We start from the raw sequence: 18,872 nt of genomic DNA, 5'->3' as shown, positions 1-18,872 counted from the left end.
AAGAGAAGCTCTATAGGATAGGACAGGCATCTGCATTATGCAGATTTATGACCTGAGAGCCTCAGACTGGCATGTCCATCGTATCCTGTGGGAGATAGTAGCAGCACTCTCCTGATTCCCACTCAATTTGAATTTGAATTCAGCAGGAGCTGGGAGTTACTGCCTGCCTGGAAACTACCTGCTGCTGAATTCCTATAGGCCCTCCTAAAATCTGATTAAAAAAACCCAATCCAATGGTGACTCCCATGCAGAAAAATTAAAAAACAGAGATCTCAAATTCTATGCATGCGTTTCATTCTATAGCATTTGACTGATTCAAATGTTTCCAGAAACAGTTTTACTGGATTAACTGCTGAAACATTTTTGTTCCTTAATGTTAAGGAAGAGCATGAAGAGGAAGGGAAGGGTAGAGAAACTGTGAGTGGAATTTCAGCTCAATGGAAAGTAATTATTCGAGTGGGTATCCCAGCTAGCAAAGCTAACAGCCCTTCTCTAGTGAAAACCCCTATGGGTCTGTAGTAACTTCGAACAATACACTGAATATGGCATCTTTTGCATGTGGCAACAGCGATTCAAGGAATGAAAAAATTACTTATAGGCATCTTGGCTTTACATAACATCACTGAGTAGTACTGGCAGAGCTTTAATAACACTACAGGAGAGAATAAGACAGACCGCTGCAGGATAAATTTCTAGCACAGCCCCAGTGAAGCAAGGGCAGACATAACTCTGACCTGAATGGGGGCTGTTGCGCAGTTCTAACCCTGCTGTATGGTACAGGGTCAGTCCCCCTTATTTGGCAGCATGGTAAGGCAGCAGTTTCTCCTCAGGTGGATCCAGCGGTAAGGAGACAGAGAGAAGCAAGAATCCAGGAGCTGGGAATACAGTAGCTTGGAGATTGGGGTCCAGTCACCAGTACTGGTGCTAGTTAGAAAGTTACGTAGCAGGGAATTTCACTTCTGTCAGATAGACAGACAGTTCGATATTGGCAGTATGAAACCCACAGTCTCATAGTATGTGGTTTTGATTACCCTTGTTTTCCAAGCCTTTGCCACCATATTGATGCCAATACAGAGCAAGAAAATAAATACTGAAAATAATTCTTGCCTTGGTTCTGTAAAAGGAGGATCCTTGACCATTAAAATTATGACAAGAATATTCTGGAACCAAAACAACTTCCCAACCAAAAAAGTAAATTCTTGCTGATGGCAAACCTAGAAGTTCTGGTGTTTAATGAGCTAAGGTAACAAAGATTGTAGTAAAAGGTGTCAGCTGTGCCTCTGTGGAGCCTCTCATCTGAGGAAAAAGTAGCAGAAGAGAGCAAAAGAAGATATAGGCTCAAAGCATGCTAACTGTGAAGTGATTGCTGCTGCGTCTGGGTGTCATAGTTTTTACTTCTAGACTAGAATAATTGAATACAGAGATTTAAAAACAAACTGATGGCAAGAGTTGTCAGCTACATGTGATTTCTGAGTAGAGAAATTACCCGTTTGATTGGTGAAAAGGCCTGGGGGAGCTGAGTCCCAGCTCAGTTTCCACCTAACCTAGTTGCTCAGTTGCTTTGCCTAAGTACAGAATATGAATTGCCCTTTGCTCAGGCAGAGAGACACAGGCACCTCCAAGACAAAGGCAGAGTTCAGTTTACGGCTGAACCTTATATGGCTGAAATCCATGAGGTTAAGTGGGAATGGGCAGCAAAATCTTCGTATAATTTCTTTCACGCTTACCTAAGATATGCTTTGAAGTTCAGCTCCATGCAGTTGTCTGTTTCTAGAAGGAATTTTCAGAAGGATGCAGGTATCCCCTAAAATGACTAATACTGAAATGAAAGACATCTGTTCTGCTCCTTCCCCTAGTTAACAAAAACTCCTGCTTTATGTATTCCCAAGTGAGAGGTCTCTGCCCCCTGAAGCAGATCTTCCATCAGAAAGGGGACAACACACTGGTCTTTGAAGCATGGTTTGAGAGTGGGAATTTGCAGAAGGTGGTCAAAGTGTAAGTTTCTATGCTTTTTTTCTTTAATTATGATGAAGTTATTATCAGAGTTGATATTATCAGCAGCCTGCTATCAATTTCTGAGCAGAGTGTGTTACTCTGGGTTTGTAACTTGTTTTAGATTCGTTGAATAAGCTTCAAAAGTAGTTTCAGGTAGCCTTCACTTCAAATGGTCTGACAGCCATTCCATAGCACTGAATGTTTTCTATAGGTGATAATCACCCACACAAACTCAACACCTTTTCTTAGGCACCTCCTTTTAAAGCATCACATGGAGAATGTTTTTAGAAGTCCCAGTTATTTTTAGAAGTCCTAATGAGGACAGCAGTCGCATTATTGACACGCTCAGTGCAATTAGGCATCTTTTCCTGGCAGCTGCGTAGACTTTGATTTATGACAGTGTAAATCAGATTTGCACCTGATTATCTGCGGGGTGCTTTTTCATGTCAGTCCACAATGTTTGATACTACATCATACTACAGTGCTAACCAGCATCACAACTGTTTGTCTGCTTTCTCCCTACCAGCAATGAATTTGAGTACCAGCTGACCCTGCGCACTGACCTCTACACAAGCAGACACACGCAGTGGTACTACTTCCAAGTAAGCAACACGCAGGCAGGGATGCCATATCGCTTCACTATTGTCAACTTTACCAAGCGTAACAGCCTGTATAAATGTGGCTTGCGGCCACTGTTGTACTCAGAAGCCGATGCTAAGAAACACAAGGTTGGCTGGCGAAGGACTGGAAATGAAATAAAGTATTACAAAAACAATGCGGGCCAAGGTGGACGTCAGTATTTCTCACTCACCTGGACGTTCCAGTTCCCTTGTGACCGAGACACCTGCTACTTTGCCCACTGCTATCCTTACACCTACTCCAACCTGCAGGAGTACCTGCTGACCATCTCTAAAGATCCAGTGAAGTCCAAATTCTGCAAGATTCACATCTTGTGCCGTTCACTGGCAGGAAACGTAATGTATGTTTTAACTATCACCAACCCCTCCAAAAGTGGCAAGGGCACCGAGAGGAAGGTTGTGGTACTAACTGCGAGGGTGCATCCAGGAGAAACTAACAGTTCCTGGATAATGAAGGGCTTTGTGGATTACCTTCGTAGCGATTCAGGCAAAGCTCAACTGCTGCGAGACAATTTTGTCTTCAAAGTGGTACCAATGTTGAATCCAGATGGTGTGATTGTGGGAAATCACCGCTGCTCTTTAGCAGGTCAGGACTTGAACTGCAAATACAGATCTAATGTGAAGAAATGTTATCCTTCCATTTGGTATACTCGAAACATGATCAGAAGGTAACCTCATTTTCTTTCTCTTTAGAACACATGATTTTCCTTTCCACTGTCTCTTTGTTAGTGTGACTTCTCTGTCGTTTGTTGTTTACATCTTTTCCTTCCTTCCCTCCCTCCCTCCCTCCCTCCTTCCCTTTCTTCCTCCCTCACTTTCCCTCTTTCTCTTCCCCTAGAGAAACAATGTTGTTTACATCTTTGCCCTGTACCCAAGGGTTGACTGTTTGGTTTGCGTTCAGTTGCATTTCTAAGTGGGTTCTTTTTTTATTCAGTATTATGCAGGTTTTCCTATAATATCCTTTCTCCATTCCTGGTTATGTTATATCTCCAAAACAAAAGAGTTTTCATCAAAACATTTTTAGCATATTTCTCCCCACTATGGTCTGCCAAAATCTACTTATTGGATTCCTTATTTGTCTCATTTTCTTCTTTTCTGGCATACAAGCACATCCTAGAATGAAGTTAGGTTCAGAACAGATCCCACGTGTCCACTTGACAGAAAAGATTGCCAAGTTTGCTGTATGTTTTTGTCACAAATAAGATTTTGTTACATGGCTTTGGTTTAACAGCAATTCAGGATTTATTAATATTTTTGAGATAGATCACAAGATTAGGTTGTATAATCATTAACAGCACTTAATCCTCAGCCAATTTAACAGAGCAGTTCAGTGGAATTTGTTGCAATCAAAATAGTGACTTAGTTAAGGATTTGAGAGTGGCAAGGGTCACCTGAAACTTACGGCAGGGTTGCACGCGCAGATGGACATTAAAGGAAACCACACGTACAGACAGGCAGACAAACCTAATCCTGAATCAAATTATGCACGCACATGCACAGACAGACAGGCAAATAGTTCTCCATCAAATTGCATGCGTGTGCGCACACACACACACAGAGGTTAACCTATGATTAAAATTTCCCTTTTCGTGAATTTCATGAATTACTTTTATGTGCCAGCACTCATCAACGGACAGTCAGTGAACCTCATGAAATCAGGTCTCGGGGTCTTCACGAAATCGTTGATGGATGATCTTCCAATCCTCATGAAATCTACCCTGATGGGCGTCCCAGCTCAGGGGAGATCCTGGCTCACAGCCCGCTGTGGTCCCGGAGAGCTCAAAAAGTCTCGCTTTTGGGTCGCTGCTTATACAATCTCGAGATGATTGGCTTTGGTCAGTATTCTCCATTCTGGCCACAATTTGTCCTCATTCTGGTAGTCAATTCAGGCAGCAGGTAGCCCAGGTGTGGCCAGGGGGTGCCTGGCACCCAAGTCACAGCACTTGTATCCAAGATAACAGCACAACAGGGCTTATCCTGAGATCTCAGAGTAGTCCGGACAGCTGCAGCACTACAGTTTTGCTACAAATATGTTTGATTTCTTACGCAGACCTCTAGTCACACAGACATTGATACTCTGGATATAAAACTAAACCTTTGGGTATTAAACTAAACCTTCAGCTAGTAAACTAAATCCTTCTGTTGTCCCAAATCTGGGTTCTTCACCCGGTGTGCAAAGAGCCAATCACACACAGAGTCAAGACATTTATTTGTTTCAATTCTGGCCAGAATAGGCTGCCAGGCATCTAACACCAGCCAGCACAGCAAGTACATCAAGCGTGCCTTTTTTATAATAACAAGATGTAGCTGATTGGTGTTCTTAAACTTCCTTAACCACCTTTCACCCGCCTTCACCATACGTATGCATTTACTGCATGCTTCAAACATTTGAGGAGGTCTAATTAACGTGCTCATTATTCACAAAGGAGTGTACATTTTAGTATTAAAATCAATACAGGAGCGTTGAGGGTACACTATTTCTTGATACTATTCCAAGGCTAGATATATTTTATATGCACTTACAGTCGAGAAAGAATAGTTTGAAGGGTCCTATTGCTCTAAATCCCTGGTCCATTGAGAAATCTTATCCCGGTTACTATAGTTTCAGAACATACTGTTAAGGATACTTGAGGTGGCATATACTTTGTGCAGTCTTAACCCTTATTTTTCCTACATCACCTCTGGTTTAAATTCTGTAACAAATTAATACAAACAAGACTCTTGTGCAAAAAGCCAATGACAGAATTAGTACATTTAATGGTTTTTCATCCACTGCCAGTTACAGCCTATTTAAAATAAGATCTGTGTTTTTTCAAATGACTATTTTGGCATGTAGATCCCTAGCTTACAGGAGATGAGCACTGTACCTCTCCTTCTTTTCCATGAGAATTCCTCTCTCTGTCTTACTATATGGAGACAGCCTGCACTCGTCACTGCCCTCTAATTAATATTAATTATGTCTGCTGAAATGCAACTGACCTTCAGCCTCATATTCAGCTACTGTCAGCTGAGACAGATATGTTTATTACTTCTTCCTTCTTAATTCCACCACGGATTTCCAACTCCTGCCCAGAGTAAAGCCCCAGGTGACAACGCTGTGGTGTCATCGCGTCTTCCCTGTAGAGCTCTGCTTCAACACAAATTGGGTATTGGGGGCGTGCGTTGCTAAACCCCATTGTGTCTACCTGAAAATTTTCTTTTAAAAGTGAGTTAAGCAATAATATGTTACAGAATCTTGGCATATCATAAAAATTGATGTCTCCAGTTTGATAAAGGAAAGAATATTCACTGCCATTTATGCTTCAGTCTCATAATTGTAAAGCTTGTATTATTCAACACGTTCAGTAGTGAAAGAGCAGCAGATAAGAATAGCGGATTTCAGCTGTACAACATGCTCGTGTATACATCTACAGAGCTGGATGTATATAACTGAGCCTGAGAGCTAGAACAAACACATGGACAAAGGCTGATGATGCCTACACTCATATCTTATTTCTGTGCAGTGACAAGTGTTTTATTCTGAAGGGAACTGAGCAATTTGGCTCGAATCTAGCACATCATTAAAGGTTTAACTTAGAGTTCAGAATATGAAATTTGTATTGATTTCTTTCTCTTTAAGTTACACATGAGCTTCAGTGTAACATATTAACTCAGACTAGTTTCTGAAGTGGAGAAAAAAACCACCACTTTTAATAATGTATTCTATGCCATCCCATATTACAGAGTGATGGGGGAACGTGATGTTTTTCTGTATTGTGACATCCACGGTCACAACAGGAAACAAAATGTCTTCATGTATGGTTGTGAGAGAAGGCAGCAAGCAAAAGGACCATATGTGCATCCATGTGTCTTCCCACTCTTGCTGAGCAAGAGCTGCCCAGATAAGGTAAGCAGATGTCTGGCTGGAAACTTACCTAAAAATTCAAGCACCATCTGGGATCTCTGATTTTTTGTTGTCACATTTACTAAAAGACCGCACTTCACCCAGTAAAATAATCTTCAGTGGGCTAAAACTAGAAATGGTAGGAATATGAAATTTTAACTCCTTTGAAATTCCAGCACTCCAAAATGTATCGTGCTGAATTGGGACATAAAGTTAGCATTCTTTAAAGTTTGGGGTTTTTTTAAATGGAAAAAAAAATAATATGAAACTAACATTGTTTTAATGTCAAAAACTAACATTAAATATTGTGTACTCATATATTAAATGCAGCTTCAAAATATATTATAGAATTATAAACAAAAAAGTAAGCAAATAAGAAACTAAAGAAGAAAAATTTTTCTCCAGATTGAATCCTTTTGTAAAACTTCTGTTGAAAATTGTGTCAAAATCACCGCGTTTGTGTAAGATATTTCAATTAGGGGGAAAAAAAATAGTAGGAAAGGAGTATTTAAAGTAAAATAAACTTTTAATTGAAAGGCTGTTATTTCACCTACATGTCCGTTATACCTGTAATAACACTATGCTCTGAGCTATGTTGTGCAATATTCAAGTAAGGTAGAATGAAAACTCACCATTGTTTACCTGGTAGATAAGATTTAAGAAAACTTGCAGGGTTAAAATTAAATTATTGTATCTGCCTACTTACCTGAAAGGCTGACACTGTACCTGTCCTTTAAGTTCTCATTCCCAGATTGCCGTTTCAGAGTACAAAAGAGCAAAAAAGGCACAGGTCGAGTGGTAATGATGTGGAAGATGGGCATCAACAACCGCTACACTTTGGAAGCCTCTATCTGTGGCTCTAAGTTGGGTGAGACAATTCCCTGTAGTTATTTAGTAGGAATCATCAAACAAGACCTTTACTTTTGTTTTTTTCATGGAGAATGATAGCTTGAGCTGTCATCCCCTTGTTAGCATTCTGTCTGATGATTTAAGATGAATGTTGGAACACTAAACTAAGAAAACACTGAAATGAGGGCATTCAACTAGCAACCTTTCAGGCCACTGCTAGCATTATTGCACATGTATCATGAAACAATAACATTAGCGGCTGGCAGATTAAAAGCAGTGACTAAAGCCAGTTGCATTTTTAGGAAATTTTGTAATAGGCAATCAGTTAACTATGCATTATAGTTAATCCCCTCTGAGTGGATAGATTTGTTCATATAGCCAGAATAATGATCTGTATTATCATCTATATAAAACTCTGGCAATCATAGACGTGTTTAGCATCTATCAGTGAAAGATAGGTGAGTTTGGAGTCAGCCACCACCCTGAAATATCACAGATGCCTAGCAGTCAGTAGTATGACTGACATTTTCATTTCCGTCTTGCTTCTCTTGGTGCTGCAGGCTGCAGACGAAGCACCCATTTCGATATGAAAGACTTGGAGTCAATAGGACAGCATTTCTGTGATGCTCTCTTGAACTACTGTGTTCATAACAAGGAGGTAAGGAAAGTCCCCCCTAGGCCTTTTCTCCTGCCTCAGTTCATCCTACTGTGACAAAGCATAAGACTCTGTAGGGTTACGGCAATAATAAATTTGATAATGGCTTTCTTTAAGCAGTAAACTAAATTTTTGGTGTTTCTTATTATCTGTGCCTGAAGGAACAAGAGAAAGTAGTGAAACAGCAAGCCAGGGTGAACACCAAAGTCCTGAATTCTGATGTGTTAGACTGGGATTCCAGGTAGCTTTGAACTATTCAGAAATGCTACAATTTCTTACATGTTCTCTGCACTTCATAAGGAGTGCCAGAGTAAATGTTAGAAATGTTACTAAAATTGGACTTTTAATAGTCACACTCCTTAATTTAACAGTCCTTAAAAGATTGCATACTAATTTTATATCCAAACCTTATTAGCCAGTTCATTGGAGGTAGAGCTCTGTATCTACCCCAGGTGGCTTTCCTGAGGAGACATGGACCTGCATTGGTACAGAGCTTGGACTATTGCATCACTGCTTTCTTTCAGCCTTATAGTTTACAGAGCAATCTAGCCACAATATAAGGTATATTGGTTTGGTTTTGTGTAAACCTGATTTTATTAACCATGGAAGATGCTAGTCTGATTCCATTTAGCCAAAAGGGTTAAGTTCAGGGTAATTGGTAGCAGTACAAGAATCTGTACGCTGACCAAATGGTACACCTATTAAACATCATCAAGCTCCTCCTGTGCCAGTGCTGACTGTGAGTGACTTCAAGATCAGTTGTGCAGGTGATTTGTGAGAGGTGGGCATTTATGTCTTATGAACAGCTGTGGCCCTGTGGTCATTTATTAAGGAATAAAACTTTTGGACGTTTCTTTTTTGGGGAAACATTAATAGGTTGGATCTATCTCATCAAACTTCAGGTGCCCAGAGTATAGAAATCAAGAGCTGAGCTTCACAACTGGTGCTGAACTGCAAGCAAATAAAAAGAGACACCAGTTCTTAATGCATCATCAGAGAACTAGTAGAAGGCTTGCTGGAAACCGAGAGAATGATGTTCTGTGAGAGGATTTAGGAGGGGAGGGAGAAGGTGTGTGAAGCAGAACTAAAAGAAACCTAGGCAGAAGCAGGAGGTGCCACCTGGATAGATCACATCCCTTTCAATAACCAAGCCTTCTCTATGATGATGATGCCCACTTTTTGCAGATTAGCTGTAGGTCTGTAAAATTAAAATGTGGATTTGGAAGACAGGCATGTGGAAAACACATTTACATCTCTACAGCTAGGGTTACTACAGAAAACACTTGCTAATGGTTAAAATGAATGCTGCAAAATACTGTTTGCAATCACCAAATTTGGAAATTAAACAAAACAATGCTCATCTTTCACAGCAGCCAAACATCGGACAGCCCAGACTTCTGTGATCTTGTTGCAAACCAGCTAAAACTAGGTACTAAGGTATGCTATGACTTTTTCTTGTCTGTTTACATCTCTGTCCTGAATGCCATTGGGAAAGAATCACTCGAGTTTCACAGGCTCTATTTTGAAGAACCTTAGGATTAAGTCAGTCAAAATAGTAATTAACATATCAATAGTCTACAGAAGTACAGTCCAAATTAACAGTGCAGAGCAATAGTATTAATTTTCCCTATAATTTAACCCAGATTGTCCAGAAGGTGGTGAGTTTTGTTCCGAAAGAAGGTGGCTTTCTACCTGTCAGGTTCTGCAGTACAGCTGAGTAAGCAGACGTAGAGTCAGGGTGAGGAGGAGGAGGAGGGCACCAGCTTTAAGCACAAGAAGTGTCATGGCCGCCTACACTGGTGTCAGCCATACCTTGCAGATACTCAGTTCAGAGTGTTCAGGAGTTGTGTTCTCTCACGCATGCAGGCAAGTCATCACACTGGTGCCAAGTGCTGTCAGCATCAGACTACCCCGGTGCCTACTTCTAGTCTCATAAGCAAATGTAGCCCCAGATTTAACAAAGTGCTTTCACTGAAGGGCAACAGATGTTTTATTTTCCTGAAACCTGTATTTCCTTGTTTTGCTGAAAAGAATGGATTGAAACATGGGGGTTTTTTTTCCTTGTTTACTTGGTGTTTATTTCTTTGGTGCTTGTGATTGCCATAATATTACTCAAGATGTTTCCTGTAGATAAGCAAAACAAACTTTTGTGAGTGTATTACTTTTAGAAAGCTTGTGGATGAATTTTAGCCAACAATAATAGTTCCTGTAAATTGTTGCTTCCTGTTTGTGACATAAATACAGTAAATAAACAACAGTAAAAGGGGAAACTAGTACCAAGACTGTGTACTAAGAGTATGTAAAGCTGTGTGACCCCTGTAACACTTTGAAAAACATGCAAATAGCCATTTCAGATGACTGGGCTGGTTGAAACGATGTAGTCAGATAAGCTCTGGTGAGTGCACTTGAGGAAAGCTGCCGTGGATCCCTTTATGTGCTCTGCCCCTCCCTGGAGGCATTTGTCCCCGGAGGAGTTATACGGAGAACACATGTTTGTGCAAAGTCCAACAGTTCTACTTAGTCCCACTGTCATCCAGAGTTTAAGCAAAGCTACAGGATTTTGTACTTAAGGAAGGCGAAGTCCAGACAGACTTTCCACTCGCTCAGCCCACATGTGGGGTAGTAATTTCTGATGGAAGTGCTGCAAGGGTGGTGTCAACTTTTAATATTTATCCACAGCTTGAAATTTCTTCCCCTGTTCTGTTCAGTGCTAAAGAACCAAAGCAAAATTTCCACGACTGATACCATGGTATTTCCAGGACTATATTAGTTACAGAATGTCAGCCATAGTGGGTTGGATCAAAAGTCTCTTTTGCATGGTAGAAAGACTGGTAGCAGAGGGTTGATGGAAGCATGCAGAGCAAGGATGAGTATTGAGATATTTTTTTCCTTAATGTGAATGATAAATCCACATGGGCACACTTCCCGGTGCTGGATTTTAAAAAAAAATTATTCATGAAAACTTCAGAATGAAAATGGTAAATGGACTCTAAAGTTAGCAATATTTTCTGTTTAACACCAAGTATCCTGGGCCTTTTAGTACTTCTCAGCCCTTCATGCTTTCTTGCCCCATCTCCTCTTGCCTGCGGACAGTATGCCTGTTCAAGGGGGTGTGGCATGGGGCTGGCAGCTGTGAGGACTGGCAACTTGAAGAAAAATCTGCCTGAAACTCTGAGCCTTTCCACTTTGTTTGCTAAAAATAGCCTTGTTTGTGTCAGAACACTCACCATGTCAGTCAGTGAGATGATTGCAGTTTTTTTTCTGATGTCTGTAAGCACCATTTCCTTGTGGTCTATAAATGGTATCCGCAAGGCAGGCAGATTTGCCTGATGTCTGTGACTAAGTCGTAGATTGAACAGGCTGCCACATAACTCTCATTCCTAACTGTTTATTGCAAAACATTTGTGCATGGTTTTCATCCCAGTGATTGGGATTAAATGCCCTATAATGAGATTTATTGAGATGACATGGGACATGTGGATCCCTGTTGGATAATTATGATTTCAGGGGACTTTCAAACTCGGAAAAAGAATTGGAGGGGTGTAACACTGCATTAGATAACTGAAGGCCAGACAAACACAGAAGACCACTGCAGAAAGTTAGGGTATTGTTTCTCATCCATTTAGTTTAGTCTTTAAACCTGGTAGACTTGCTTGGTAATATACATAAAAGAAACATCCAATGACAAAGAAGGGCAGGGAAGCCCAAGAAACACTTAAGAAGTGTCATGCAGAACCCACACAAGAGCATTTGTTAAAGCTTAATTTCTTTAGGGTCTATACTAAATAGTGGATTAGAATATTCCTTATCTTGACAGACTTCTCATGTGATGTGATAAGCCATTTAACAACCACTGTCTGTCCTCCCTTGTCTCCTCCTGCCACTTTCCTTGTTGTGTATTCCTTCCACTTATATCCCTCTGATGTTCAGTCCCTGCCGTGACCTGATTTAACACGTTAATCTGATAGGAAACAAACCCAGCAAAAGGAATGAGAGAGTTTTCTGATGTCTTAATGAGTGAAATCGGCTCACATAAATTTTTTGAGCATCAGAGACAGTTTAAGGGATGGAGGAAAACATTAGCTAGGGGCTGGGACCAAAATGGCAAGGTTTGGAGTGAGGGAGACAGGACCAAGGACAAAGGAAAAGAGACTTTGTCCTTCAGTAGTAGGAAGCCCTTAGGAGATCTCAGCGATCTGTGAAACCACAGCTTTCAGTGATTACTGAAACCTCCCTATTTTAAAAGTGTCTTCACTTTAGAAATGAGTCACTAATTTAATACACAATAAAGAGGCAGCTTTTCCAGCAGAAATCCCTCTGGGTATAGAGCCCATCCCATCACGTGCCTGTCTTAGGAGAGGATGAGCGTGTTCAGGACTGAACATGGCTTTGGGCACGTAAGAGCCTGATTCTGTAAGGGTATGCCTGCCAATACTTATAAACACCATTATATACTGCAAAACTATTAGTTTAGTGGAACTTCACTAGGTCCTCTTCTATAATTTCTGTGCTGAACTATAGGCAAAGACATCTTTCATGCAATGAAATTGTATGAATTGCATTCATGTATCTTTCATGCAATGAATTAAAGTGCTTTTGCTGGATGTGTACTAGTAGCACAACATGTCAGAGTGATACTGTTACTATGTAAAGAAAGTAACAAAGGTTTATCAAATGAGTTTGAAAGAATCGTACACAATTCCTACAAGAAGTTTCTTACTGTTGTCCTTTTCATGATTATGTGTGTTTTCCCATGTGGATCTACTTCAGTGACTATGGAAGGTTATTAGATCAAAAGACTTACTAAAATGTCTGTTGTTCTTCTTGCTGGAAGTTCTTAAAGGCATTCAAAAAAGGTAAATAGCCAGAAGTATCACAGGTACAGTAGAGGTTTTGACAGATATTTATGCTGGAACTGTATGTAGCCCTCAACAGGACTTTGCTGATGTTCAGCCTAGAAATCTGTATGTCCCTCAGATGTAAAATCAAGGCACTGTTATTGTTGCCTAGAGAAAGCAAACTGTCATTTGGAAAGAAGCCACATTCATATTTTGATGGGTAATACTCTTTTTATGTACATATACATTATAATTGTGTCTGCTTTATTAATGCTTTCATTGGTTCAATAGGTAGACCGGTGCTTCCCAAGCTGTTTGTGTTTTATGCCAATCTTTCTTTTCAGAAGCCCCAACATCAGAAAAAACAGTGGCAATTAATACTACTGAGAAAGCCTGGCTCTCCAGGTTCCCAGACTAAAAATAAAAAAGCCAAATTGAGTAGGAAGTGTGGTCACTTGTCAATATGATATGTTTGTGTCCAGGTTCATAAATATTTGCTGAACAGAACAGCATAAGGAATTCAATCTTGAGCAGCTTGCTTACATATGTTCCTTCTGACATTGTGATTATAATGTTTATTTGCAACTCTTTTTTTTTTTTCTTTGTAACTATCATATTCCCTCGTAAATCAAAATGGTTACATACTATTTTCTGTGCAGAAAATACCCAAAACATCAGGAGAACATTTTCACAGCATTGCTAAGGACAGAAGTCGTGAAAGCAAAAATGTATTTTTCATCCCAGTAGAAACATGTTGTGCTCTTTTTTTGACCGGAGACTGATATATGATGGTTTAATTCAACCACTGTAATTTTGGACAAACAATTTTGTCACCAAAAGCTGCTGACCTAGAATGCCCATTGTTCTTTATTGTGTATTTCATCTATGAATGAAGTGTCAACATAACAAGTCTGAGGAGGAGAAAATGGTGAAGTTATGTCTCATGAATATATGATACTTTGGGATCTTTCTGTCAAGGAACATGCCTTGGAGCTTGAGGTTATACCAGCTCTTTTTCAGTCTCCAAAACTACTAACACCTCACTCCTTCAGGTGGCCTGTTTCACTTCCAGTTTCATTGAACAAAATTTTTACCAAGTCCATGAAAACATTTTCTGTTGTGTTTTCCAGTCCAGTAGAGTGCTGTGAAGAGAAGAGAAGGGGAAAGGTCACAGGACGTTCTAGGGAAACAAGCAGTAAATTTTTTCATTAACTTTGGGATCATTACCAAGCCCCAGCTCTGAAATATTTGTGCTGTCGATATTAATAAAGCTTCCTGCCATTCAGAGTATGTGATTTGGTACTCAACACTAGCTGGCCTAGCAACTACCATGGGAATTAAGTTTATTTAAAGGTCATTGTCAGAATAGTTGGTATAAGATCTAATCTTTTGTAAAAATGTTACTTCTCCATTATTGCTGTTCGGCATCCTGCATAACTGTTTAGAAAACGCGAGCCTCATTGTAGTTGACAAACACTTAAAAATCCTTGATGAAAACAGTGGAATCTAATGTTGTGTTCCTGCTTTCATGAAAAGGAATTTAACATAAATATTTTTTATAATGCTGAGCACCCAATAGCTTGCAAAGTGAACACAAGTTGCTGAGATTTCTCAGCTTTTGAAAATCAGGCCAAATACTGAATGTCTGTCTTGCCTTCTGCTTGGGGGGAAAAAAAAGAAAAAAAGAAAAAAAAAAAAAAAGAAAAAGCCTGATCTTTACATGTTAACTCTTTGCCCACTAGTTATTGAACCCTTACCAAGCTTCCCCAGTCCTAACCTAGTGTACACTCCTTGAACAAGCCATAAAGTGCCTGATCATAAAGATGATAATACCTTTTTGCCAGTCAATCTTTTGGAACTTAATAATTTGTTCATGTTTCTATTCTGTTTCACAGACTCAACACATTGAAACTCAATGTAAGATATCTCAGGTACTTGATCCAGTGAAAAAAGGTAAATATTTTAAGTTCAATTCTTAAAATCCTAAAAAGCCATTTTTTTTTTCTATAATTTCAAACCTCAGTAAAGAGTATGTCCCAAAAAGATAAGCACAGAGTTCTTTGGTGGGATTTCACTCAGTCTCAGCATATGAAGAGCTCATTTTTCTTTAGTTTAAAGTGTCTTCATCACATTGTTATATTCTGCTTTACTGACTGGGAACAGTCTCACTGGAGAAAAACTGAACCCAATGCAAAGTCCATGGAGTCAGAAAAATATTTGCTCCTCTTAGCAGTAGGATACACGCATTTGTAATAATGTGCTCATTTGGTCCAGAGAAACTGGAAGAGAAAACATTCATTGAAGTCAAACAAGGCAGGCCAGATGCTATGGAAAATTAGAATCAACCAGAACTTCTGGTTTCAGTGCAAAAGGAAATAAACAAATGTGGAGGCTAAGGAAACAGAACTGAAGGACTTGTGTCAATGCAAGCCCTAGGAAATCTGTGAAAGATTTAGGCGTTAAAGTGAGCAAGTAGCTCCACATGAGTTATCTTCATACTGTGCCATGAGGACAAATAACAGTTTGTACCTATGTGAAAATAGGGAAAAACTATCTTGACTTATTTGTAGAACTTCTCTGAGTCTAATACTGAATTACTTTGACTACTTCTGGTGTCATCATTATTAAAAAAAAAATTAAAAAGAAGAATGCAAAAGAGAACCTTTCAAAGTATTTAGAAGTGGAGACAACCACTTGAAACTTGTCATGAAACTTAAGAGAGTTCAGCCACTTTATGATGAAATGAGACTTTATAGGATGAAAATTGTCTCCTAAAATCAGAATAGTTTGGGTTGGAAGGGAGCTTTGAAGGCCATCTAGTCCAACCTCCCTGCAATGAGCAGGGACATTTTCAACTAGATCAGGTTGCTCAGAGCCCTGTCCAACCTGACCTTGAATGTTTCCAGGGATGGGGCATCTACCGCCTCTCTGGGCAACCTGTTCCAGTGTTTCACCACCCTCATCGTAAAAAAATTCTTCCTTAAATCTAGTCTAAATCTATCCTCTCTTAGTTTAGCACTATTACCCCTTGTCCTATCACAACACGCCCCACTAAAAAGTTTGTCCCCAACTTTCTTATAAGCCCCCTTTAGGTACTGGAAGGCTGCAATAAGGTCTCCCTGGAGCCTTCTCCTCCCCAGGCTGCACAACCCCAACTCTCTCAGCCTGTCCTAATAGGAGAGGTGCTCCAGCCCTCTGATCATCTTCACGGCCCTCCTCTGCTCCCACCCCAACAGGTCTTTCCTGTGCTGAGGACCCCAGAGCTGGATGCAGTACTCCAGATAGAGTCTCACCAGAGTGGAGTAGAAGGGGAGAATCACCTCCCTCAACCTGCTGGTCACGCTTCTTTTGATGCAGCCCAGGATAGGGTTGGCTTTCTGGGCTGGAAGCACGCATTGCCAGGTCACGTCCAGCTTTTCATCCACTAGTACCCGCAAGTCCTTCTCAGCAGAACTGCTCTCAATCCCTTCATCCCTCAGTCTGTATTGATACCAGGGGTTGCCACAATGGCATTCTTCAGTAGAGCAGCTCAGAGTAGCAGAGATAGCTCAGTCCATGAAAAAAAAGCATGAGAAGCTGTGACTGCAATTGATAACAGACAAATTTGCATCAGAAATAAGAGATGCATGTTTTGGCAGGGAGTCAGAACCCCATTCGTGCAACTCCAGGAGATGTGGTGGGCTCTCGCTGTCTCGCTTCAGTCAAACACACAGTCTAGAAAAGGGTCCACAGAAAATGGAATGAAATTGCTAGCCTGTTTTTCATGGTAGGTGAAACAAATTATGAAATGATCTGTGGTTCTTTCAGGCCTAAAAAAATCTGATTTTCATAAACTTAACAATTGTAACGTTTCACATTAAACCAGAATAGGCTTCTTACAGGAATGTAGAGTTTATTCAACCCAGGAGTTTAAGGATAGGGTTTGGTAGAGTTTTTGGTAGGGTTTTAACAGAAAATGTTGCTGTGGACAGAGTACTGAAAAACAATGGAATTTGTTATGCTTAGTGTCAAACTTTGGCTTCACAGATACCCACAAAGCCGTGAAACAGTCTGCTCTCAAGCATACAAAACCAACAAATTAATCTATGAAGAAAGTAGCAATGATGTCCTGAATAGAAAGCTGCCTGTCCTCACCTCACAGTTTCATAAGTCAGCATTCATTGATTTTAGCTGTTGTTATTATTTTTATTTATTCAAATAAACACTTGTGAGCAGTGTTAATTACAGCATTGTGTCACTTTTTAAAAATTCTTACAGCTCATATTATTGCCAAAATTTTGCAAAGCCAGTAATACATTTCTCTTCAGTTCTTACCTCTCCTACACAGATAAACAAGTCTCATGACATATTCTGAGAATTACAAAAAGAAAAAAAAAAAAAGGATTCTTCTCATTGAAATGAGCTTTAAAATCTTTTCCAGATGTCATGTCAGCAAATTACACAGAACAGTACTTCAGCTGTTATTTTCATGAACAGAGATCTAGAATTCCTCAGTGAGGACCAGATGAGAAATATTTAAAAATAGCCATACGTATTACTGTGTTTTTATATAAATCTATGGGTTTTATGGGTTCATAGCAAGCTATCACCCATCAGTTAAACAGAGGGATGTGAGAACATATTACTTATTCTCTGCCTACATTAAGGATACTGGAATTTATTCTTAGGACAATCCTGATTCACGTGATTTTCATGCTTTGGGTGCTGACAATCTAACAATGTCATGCTGTAGCAGTATGTTTTAGCAATGACTTTGTGCTCGGTTCTGAATTTCCTGTCTTGTTTTTCTCAGACATGCATCCAGAGCTATTCTGCATTATGATTACTTTGTTTTTATCTTGGAGAACTTAATCAGCAAACAAAACAAAACAAAAAACCAAAAAAAAAACCCAAACCCAAACCAATGTAGCATGGTAGCTGGAAAACTAACATATGAATATTTGGTTTGTGAATGGGTTTGTAGGAAGGATGTGCCTGTGATAGGAGAGGACTGGATTAATTGATTGAGGGTATCCTGTGTTCTTAATGCATTTTTTAAATCTATGTAAATATAATTGGAGGGTTTTCCTGTGTTTTGCCCTCCCTACTTTACATTGACCAAGGGGGTTAAATATTATTAATGAAATTCAGTATCAACAGTATAAAGCACCTCTTCGCTTAGAATAAAACGAGCTTCAAAATGTTGTAAATATTATTTGTGTCCAAGGGACATGCCTCCCCATACACTGTCAGACCTGGTTCATCTCACCCATTGATCGTGGACCTTACCCAGTAGTTTCCTGCCTCATGGTACCCTGCAGATGAGTTATTTGCAGTGCAGCACGGAAGCCAGCTGCAGCTAACCTGGTCCATGGTTGGCTGGTGGGCTCCATCTGCCAGGTCAGGTCGTGCTGAGAGAGAGGCCAGGGGCCTGGGCTGCAGCAGTGATTTTGTCACTCGAGGAGATGTCTTCACCTGGCATCAGTGCCGGGGCTGTGCCTGTCAGACCAGCCGACGCGCTGGAGATCCATGTCTTGAGAAAGAAGGTACATGAGCCACCTGCAGTATGGAGGGAGAGAGGAAATTAAAAGGTGCTCCCCCTCTGCCAGCCTCTAAGCCTGAGCACAAATCATTACAACTGTAATTGGCTTCTGTGGTACAAGCAGTCCAGTTAAGTACAGTTTAAGTACAATTTAAGTATGGTACAGTTAGGTACATTTAAGTGTTTTGACTTATGCGGGCTTGCCTGCCAAAGAGGAGATTAATAAAGTATGCATTTTAAAATGTTTTTGCAATCTTCGGTGACTCTAAAGCACTTTCTTCCCCAGCTGCAACTGTTTATTCCTAGCTATTGTGTACCATGCTCAAGGGTAAAAACGTTACAGATCACGTTCTTCTAGGCTTTCCTGGAATTGACGCTTAGAGGAAGGAAAAAAACAAAAAATCCTGGCTTTTAATATTCTGTTACTGTGGGTTTTAGATCTGGACTGGAGTACTACACCACAGCCTCTAAAACACTTCATATCCCCTTTTTC

General features: G+C 40.1%; 1 protein-coding gene across 4 annotated transcripts in view; it reads left to right on the top strand.

Annotated features, from left to right (window-relative positions):
- Positions 1 to 18,872, top strand: part of AGBL3 (AGBL carboxypeptidase 3) — a 30,035-nt gene that overhangs the window by 6,245 nt on the left and 4,918 nt on the right. For 2 of the 4 annotated variants that reach the window (XM_075749863.1, XM_075749878.1), the window contains exons 5-13: positions 1,857 to 1,995; positions 2,522 to 3,301; positions 6,357 to 6,519; positions 7,255 to 7,384; positions 7,926 to 8,023; positions 8,182 to 8,261; positions 9,391 to 9,457; positions 13,518 to 13,586; positions 14,754 to 14,811. In XM_075749863.1, the coding sequence (XP_075605978.1) occupies positions 1,857 to 1,995; positions 2,522 to 3,301; positions 6,357 to 6,519; positions 7,255 to 7,384; positions 7,926 to 8,023; positions 8,182 to 8,261; positions 9,391 to 9,457; positions 13,518 to 13,586; positions 14,754 to 14,811 (1,584 nt within the window). Of the gene's footprint in view, positions 1 to 1,856; positions 1,996 to 2,521; positions 3,302 to 6,356; positions 6,520 to 7,254; positions 7,385 to 7,925; positions 8,024 to 8,181; positions 8,262 to 9,390; positions 9,458 to 13,517; positions 13,587 to 14,753; positions 14,812 to 16,884; positions 17,080 to 18,872 lie in introns of those variants that run through there. The other 2 variants (XM_075749888.1, XM_075749869.1) reach the window with 2 other exon arrangements.

The sequence above is a fragment of the Balearica regulorum genome, chromosome 1 (genome assembly GCF_011004875.1).
Source record: "Balearica regulorum gibbericeps isolate bBalReg1 chromosome 1, bBalReg1.pri, whole genome shotgun sequence".
Taxonomy (NCBI): domain Eukaryota; kingdom Metazoa; phylum Chordata; class Aves; order Gruiformes; family Gruidae; genus Balearica; species Balearica regulorum.
This window is presented reverse-complemented; position numbering and strand designations above follow the sequence as displayed.